At 40.7% G+C, this 7967-nt stretch overlaps 1 protein-coding gene across 1 annotated transcript in view; it reads left to right on the top strand.

Annotated features, from left to right (window-relative positions):
* The first annotated feature begins 506 nt into the window (after positions 1 to 506).
* The window catches only part of LOC139582644 (visinin-like protein 1), a 40013-nt gene continuing 32552 nt past the window's right edge, over positions 507 to 7967 (top strand). The window contains exons 1-2 of the mRNA XM_071412817.1: positions 507 to 775; positions 6661 to 6827. Of these exons, the coding sequence (XP_071268918.1) occupies positions 6666 to 6827 (162 nt within the window). The 5' untranslated portion in view covers positions 507 to 775; positions 6661 to 6665. The remainder of the gene's footprint in view (positions 776 to 6660; positions 6828 to 7967) is intronic.

Below are 7967 nucleotides of genomic sequence, written 5' to 3'. Positions count from 1 at the left end.
GTGCGTGCGTGAGTGAGTCAATGAAGGTAAGTAAAACCCTTGGCGCCAGATATGCTGTAAGAATAGATAATCAGCCTAACTTTTGGTAGTGGCAGCCTTTAAAAAAAATAAAAGCATAAAGAGATGCTTTGTTACATTATCAGTCATTATTTTTTGACTGTTCAAACGCTGTTGTTCCTTTTGAAAGTAGGACTGATTTGATAGTAATGGCAGAATATAATCAATAGGCATTATAGCAGATTGACAGCATGTAGTAGGCCTACCCCTACCACCAGGATCTGGGGAATGTACTTTGATTTTAATATATTTTGCGATTTATATTCCTATCATAGGCTATATATGTTGACAATGACCCTCATGAGACTGCACATTTAATCCACATAAAAATAATTCTACTTCACAGATAGCATAGGTGCAGTAGAAGGCGTATTCCTTTCCTCATGCGCAAACTCAAAAAACACCCCACCAAAACAGTGGTCCATTGCATGCCTGGCATCAACCACTCTGTGTGAGGGAGACAGGGAGAGAGAGAGTCGTGATACACACGGTCTGACGCTGCGCTTCATTGTATCCTCAGCGAGCGTGTGTGTGTGTGTGGACGGTCCTACTTGCAGAATCCTTGGAACTGCATCAGTGATTTTCGACGAGGCTCGTTTCTTCCCAAGAAAACCCCACCACAAGCCTCGACAAGACGTTTGACTAATAGTCTCTGTCCGCACATATAACCTATTCTGAAGAAGAGAGCAAAGACCAGTTAACTTCGCACTCTTGCAAGGTAAAGATGTTTTATTTATTGTGGATTACAGTAAAATGCATAGTGAAACTTTCCCTCTATTCAATTATGATTTGTAAAGATAATCTTTATAAGTCATTGCTAGATACATTATACTACAAACTAATACACTTGTATTAAATAATTAGGTTAGGCTAGATGTATTTTACATTGGGGAAGCATGGCCCAATCTTCTTAAGAGGCTATATCATAATGGATCAACAGCAGGACTGCAAATCATATAATTTCATATTGTAGGCTATTTATTAAGAGAATACAGAAAACAATAATGTCAGTTATGGCTCTTTATCTCCCAAACAAATAGCCTGGTACTGAATGGGGCGGGAGTGGTTTAGCCTACTTCACTGGTGGATTTTTCAAAAACAAAAGTATCAAGAGTAGCCTACAACTAGAAAAAGGCTACATGTCAATAGATACAGTTAATGTGTGGTGTTGTTTTCATTAATTTGCCAAATGCAATATATGACATTTTAAAATGCAATTGTAATGTGGCATTTTCCTCTGAGCTTTCTTTCCTCTGTTGTGGTTCTGATGTAGTGCTTAGGGGATGCTGCCTCGCTTCTGGCACGTTTGTATGCGCTCACCCTGGCTGGGCTCGCGCTGGCTGGGCTGCAAGGATGGAACCATTTGATTTGCCGGGCGATGCTAGTTTAGAAACAAATGCATGCGTGGCATGGTGAAATTATGATAGAAATAATCCCAAAATTGAAAACTGACTTTTAAATGTAGATTTGTTTTATATCATATGTTCTTTCATCTTAGACTGATATATTTTCTTAAAACCATGCTCTTTTTTGTGGTAGTGCTAAGAAATCATGATTGCAAGATTTGCAGTGCATATGAAACATGTCATCGATAGTGCTTGAATGTATAGATCTGAGCATGTGTTAATGTATGTGTGGGTGTTGTACTTCACTGGATTTTGACTCTCAAGGTCATTCTCTATTGGAAAATGATGGAAAAGGAACATGCTGTTACATTATGTGGCTGGTCAGTATACAGAGAGAGGAGGACTATTAGTTCATATTAGAGAATCAGCTGATGGCTATACTTTGGTTAGTGGAGTTTAGCCAGTAACCAAAAGGTTGCTGGTTTGAATCCCTGAGTTGACTAGGTAAGAAATCTGCCGATGTGCCCTTGAGCAAGGCACTTAACCATCATTGCTCCTGTAAGTCTCTCTGGATAAGAGCGTCTGCTAAATTACTAAAATGTACTAAGAGGCTGCCCTAAGATCCTTAGAAACATGTACTATCTATTTGGCCCTGTCTCAGTGTACTGAGCGGATGACAACATGCTGCCCTCTGCAATGCACTGCAGACTTACTTCTTTGTAACCGAGTGGCACTATCTGGGTCTTTTGTCACCACTAACACGACTGCAGCAGTAGATTCAGACTATGATTTCAGGGAATTAGTCATTGTCAAGTAAAAACATTTCCTTTTGGGGTGGCAGGTAGCCTAGCTGTTGAGCTTTGGGCCAGTAACCGAAAGGTTACTGGATCCCATCCCCGAGCTGACAAGGTACAAATCTGTCGTTCTGCCCCTGAACAAGGCAGTTAACCCACTGTTCCTTGGTAGGCCGTCATTGTAAATAAGAATTTGTTCTTAACTGACTTGCAATTTCCATTTTTTATTCTTCACATAATCTCTTCTCCTTCACATCATTACATTTAAATTTGAGTCATTTAGCAGATTTACAGGAGCTCAAGGGCACATCGACAGATTTTTCACCTAGTCGGGGAGTCAAACTAGCGACCTTTCGGTTACTGGCTCAACGATCTTAACCACTAGGCTACCTGCCGCCCCATCTCTTCTACTCCTCCCTCCATTCACCTTTACATTGCATTTAACACCCATTCACTCATTGTCTGATGATGCTGCTGCTCTGAAATGGACCTGTAGGGAAGCAATAGAGACATTTTCCTCATCAGCGTAAAGCCTACTCCGCCGCCTAAGTCTCTTGACAACGGTGCTGTGTTCGAGTGCAATGCAAAACATGAGACTGGGGCATACAGGTGCACCTCTTGGAGCAGTCTGTACTCTGCTCCTCCGCCATTGTGTGAATGGAAGACCTTTTAAAGTGTCACACCTCTGAGTGGAGTAGCCCGGTAGTGGATTATACATGCTCATCATTGCTCACATGGGACTGATCTGTCTGGTGCTGCTGCTGCTGTCTTGAGGCCCATACTTCATTGAGAGTGACAGCACGTATTGTGACAAGGAAAATGTCACCAGTTTATATGTCTCAGAACATAGGCTACTGCTTGCTTCGAGAATACAGCACCATCTATCCCTGGATGTTTGTCTTATGGGTAACTCTATGCTAACAACAACACAGCTTCTTCTGGAGATGTGCTTTGACTATCACTGTGAATATGTTCACTGGTTGCTGCAATGCTGGGTCAGGAGAATGATCATCTTATGTTTTCTTACACTGCTAGGCTACTACCTTTGCATGTTCATAACATGGTCCTCTGTGTGTGTGTGTGTGTGTGTGTGTGTGTGTGTGTGTGTGTGTGTGTGTGTGTGTGTGTGTGTGTGTGTGTGTGTGTGTGTGTGTGTGTGTGTGTGTGTGTGTGTGTGTGTGTGTGTGTGTGTGTGTGTGTGTGTGTGTGTTCATAGCATGGTCCTGTGTGTGTGTTCATAGCATGGTCCTGTGTGTGTGTTCAGTCCTCTTGTGCCCTAGTTAATAAGGATCCAGAGATAATTGACATTAGAGGCATGGAGATAGTAATGGCTGGATGGAAATGAGAATCCCCCCCAGCCTTTACTAGGCCTATACCATGGCCAGATTGATAGCCCACTGAGCTAAAGCATAGACATGGTTACTCATCACGAGAACACAGTTCTCCAAACTACGTCCACTACTTTGGGTACTCAGAAGGTGTGCTTAGAGTTGATATCTGTTCATTTTGATGATTTGTCATTAGAGTACAATCTCATTTCATGACACGAAAGTTCCAGAAATAGAGTAAGTAGAATGTCTTCTTCAGTTATTCTAAGAACCACAAGAAGAACATGATAGAGTTGTTTTTGGGGAAGGCAATCAGTATGTGCTTGTCAGAACTGCAAATGTGTCCATGACATAAAAATGGCAAGGGGCCTGGTGATGGTCTTTGATGTAGCCTAACAATCGCTACCTTGGCTTTCACTGAAGCCTTGTCACTTGGGTCAGCATTAAATAGAATATATTACAGTAATTAATTCACATTATATACACTGAACAAAAATATAAACGCAACATGCAACAATTAAAAATATTTTAATTAGTTACAGTTGATACAAGGAAATCAGTCAATATTAAATAAATTCATTAGGCCCTAATCTATGGATTTTACATGACTGGAATACAGTTATGCATCTGTTAGTCACAGATACCTTAAAAAAAGGTAGGGGCGTGGATCAGAAAACCAGTTAGTATCTAGTGTTAGCTTTTTGTGCTTAGGGAACATTTCTGGGATCTTTCATTTCAGCTCATGAAACATGGGACCAACTTTTTACATGTTGCGATTATATTTTTGTTCAGTGTAATTAACTCTCTCGTTCTGGCTCATGCTGCTTCCTCAGTACAATGAAAGAGTATGGGACATGGGACAGAGTATTTGTATCATAGCTACCTCACTCACTACAATGAAAGTGTATGAGACTTGACATCAGGGTTGTTTTGCCCCGCTCGTCAGTGCGAGCCAAGGCGCAGGTGATAGTGAGTGTACCCTCTACGTCTCAGGGGAATAGGCCATTGTACGCTGAGGTAATCTCCAAGGACAAAGAGCATCTATCTACTGCACTCCATAGATCAGAGAGGCTGACGTCCAGTTAATGTATCAGGCAATCTGAGGCCTCGCCTTGCACTAGGCTAGGTATTCTATTGGTGATGTCACACCGTTGTTATTCAGTTTTGTTCTGTGGCTAGCTCGCAATCTCTATCATTGTTTTTGTTGATGGCAATGTGATTGTGATTGTCTCGCTTGTCATGCATTGGGTTTTACCTCTAAACCATGAAATTCAATTAAATGATTTTTCGTTCTGAACTCTGTTATTAAGTGTTCGGTGTTGGATGAATAATATTTTTTTCTGTGGTTGTTTTCCCCTTAGCATAGACAAAGTTAAAATGCTGCATGTAATTAAATCATCATCTGCAATGTATTATCTTCTAGAGAATACTCTTCGTCATATCTGTGATAATTCAATCAGAAATAATAGAATTGACCCTTTAAAGTGCTAGTCGTTTGTTTGCTACAGGATGCACCTAATTAATTGATATGGCCTTTCCGATGGTATCATATAATCTCTTTGTTTAATACGAGCAGAATGAATTTGAGCCCTTTCCCCCTTTTACATGAATCTAGAGTACTAAGAATTACACAACCATTACACATTGACAATAAAATCTCCAGATTTCAGATCTGCTTTCTCCGCTCGGGACCTTTTGTGATTCAGTGAGAGCATTGGTGACTAGTGAAAGGGGCCAGATTTTCTAAATGGTAAAAGTCACATTGTAGCATTGGATCTGTTGGCATGCTCATTATGCTAATGACAGGGTGCTTAATGAACTAATCTGGCTGAATTAGAAGCAGTGTGTGTGTGTGTGTGTGTGTGTGTGTGTGTGTGTGTGTGTGTGTGTGTGTGTGTGTGTGTGTGTGTGTGTGTGTGTGTGTGTGTGTGTGTGTGTGTGTGTGTGTGTGTGTGTGTGTGTGTTAGTGTGTGTGAAGCAGTGTGAGCTGGGTTGGATACAGAGGCTGGGGTGCAAAAAGCTGCAGGCTGTGGAGATAGGGCTAAGGCTAAGCAAAGGAGATAGGGCTAAGGCTAAGAAAATGAGATAGGGCTAAGCAAAGGAGATCGGGCTAAGGCTAAGCAAAGGAGATTGGGCTAAGGCTAAGAAAAGGAGATAGGGCTAAGAAAAGGAGATAGGGCTAAGCAAAGGAGATAGGGCTAAGCAAGGGAGATCGGGCTAAGGCTAAGCAAAGGACATAGGGCTAAGGCTAAGAAAAGGAGATAGGGCTAAGCAAAGGAGATAGGGCTAAGCAAGGGAGATCGGGCTAAGGCTAAGCAAAGGAGATTGGGCTAAGGCTAAGCAAAGTGGGCCGAAAGGGAAATTAGACACAAAGTCACAATTATGGCATCAGATCACAATAAAACAAACAACTCGGGACACTTAGCCTAACAATCTCAAGGAATTGCTGTTGGATACACACTCGTTTGCTAGTTCAATCTCCAGTGGTCTGACCTGGTGCATGTTTGTTTCCAGACAACCATGGCTTTATTTTTGTTTTAATTATACAGAATCCGTTGGTGTAGCAGCCAGCTAAGGGGAGGTAGGCTACTCCCTAGTCTATGTAAGATCTATCAATGTATCAAACGTCTTGGGTTAAAACATAAGACAATCATCGAAGCTATCCAGGAATATTCTTCGATCATCTGTGTTTTATCGTCCCTGGTGCAGCCAAATAGAGACATGGTATACAAATCCACACATAGTGTTCAACATTATTACTTTGCCCTAAATATCACATAATCCATTGGATTGAGGTGATTTTTGATACATTACAGCCATTTTTAGCTACAGCTGGGTTGAGGTGGTGTTTAGAATATAATTACCCGTGCTAGAAAATTCTCCTTTCTTCAATTCAAGCCTGATGAATGACTTTGCTGATACCTTTTAGAGATTTCTGTCAATGTTAGTCCAGACTGCCACAGGTATTTAACCTGTTCTGATAGACAAATTATGTGTTCCATTCATTCTTTCCATACTTTCCAAAGTAATCAGGCACCATTCTTTCTTTCCATACAGACATTCTCAAAGAATAACTTTCCATTACTTTTTCTTCCTCTGACATACTAAAATAATTCTCTTGCCATTCTTTTACAGATAAAATGGGAGCGAAAAACAGCAAGCTGACCCCAGAGGTGATGGAGGATCTGGTAAAGAGCACAGAATTTAACGAGCACGAGCTGAAACAGTGGTACAAAGGCTTCCTCAAAGACTGCCCCAGTGGACGACTCAATCTGGACGAGTTCCAACAACTCTATGTGAAGGTAGCTACAGAACACTGTCACTCTGCCAACATCTAAATGCACCCTATTCCCTATAAAGTGCCCTACTTTTGGCCAGAGCCCATCAGGATCTCATCAGAAGTAGTGCACTATATAGGGAATAAGTGTGCCATTTTGGATGCACCCTGTCACTTTGCCAACATCTGCACATACACAGACCCTTTTATCAGCAATATCTCCATAGAGTAGAGTAGAGTAGAGTAGAGTAGAGTAGAGTAGAGAAGAGTAGAGAAGAGAAGAATAGTACACTCTTTATTGATGCGATAGGCCAATTGATTTAGCAGTGGATTGAAATACACAAGGATAGATATAGGACCCCCAAGGCTTGGTAGTTGAGGAAGTGATGTCGTACAACATTCTTTCAATTTCTCCACAAGTGAATGTGTTCAAAAACCATACAACTCAATACTCTACAGAGGTTTTGGAGCTTTGTAAGTATAACAGAAGCATATGTCATCGCAGTGGCAAAGCAATCAAAACAACTTGATCCTATGGCAAGCTCAATAACAGTACTGTAATTAGTAACGAGTACATTACAGTATGTGATATCACCCTCCTGTCTTATTCGTTCCCTCAGCTGTATCCATTATGTTATTCTTTCCCTCCTGTATCCGGGCAGGAAACTAATCGACGGTGAAGCAACTCAAGAACAACTCAAGAGCACTTTGATTATAATCTCCTTTAATATTTATCTCCTCATCTTTAGAGGGGCTCGGGGAGAAATTATTATTCACAGGCCATAAGGTGAGAAGAATTATATATTTTCTAGTCCTAAATACAGATAGGTTTAATGAAACTTTCAGTTAATTTTATATAGGTAAATGTAATCTTTATAATCTTCTATTTAAAGAATTGAAATAAGATTGTTAAGATCTTATAGCTACAGCCATGTATGAATATTGACCATTAGTGAAGTATCATGCGTCCTGGAGTGTAGATTTGTTGTTAGTGGATGACAGTGCCTTCAGAAAGTATTCACACCCCTTGACTTTTTCCACATTTTGTTGTTTTACAGCCTGAGATTTGTGTCACTGGTCTACACACATTACTCCGTAATGTCAAAGTGGAATTATGTTGTTAGAAATTTGTACAAATTCATGAAAAATTAAAAGCTGACATGTC

The sequence above is a fragment of the Salvelinus alpinus genome, chromosome 8 (assembly GCF_045679555.1).
Source record: "Salvelinus alpinus chromosome 8, SLU_Salpinus.1, whole genome shotgun sequence".
NCBI classification, from domain to species: Eukaryota; Metazoa; Chordata; class Actinopteri; order Salmoniformes; family Salmonidae; genus Salvelinus; species Salvelinus alpinus.
The sequence above is the reverse complement of the archived record's forward strand: the minus strand, read 5'-3'. Positions and strand labels throughout refer to the sequence as shown.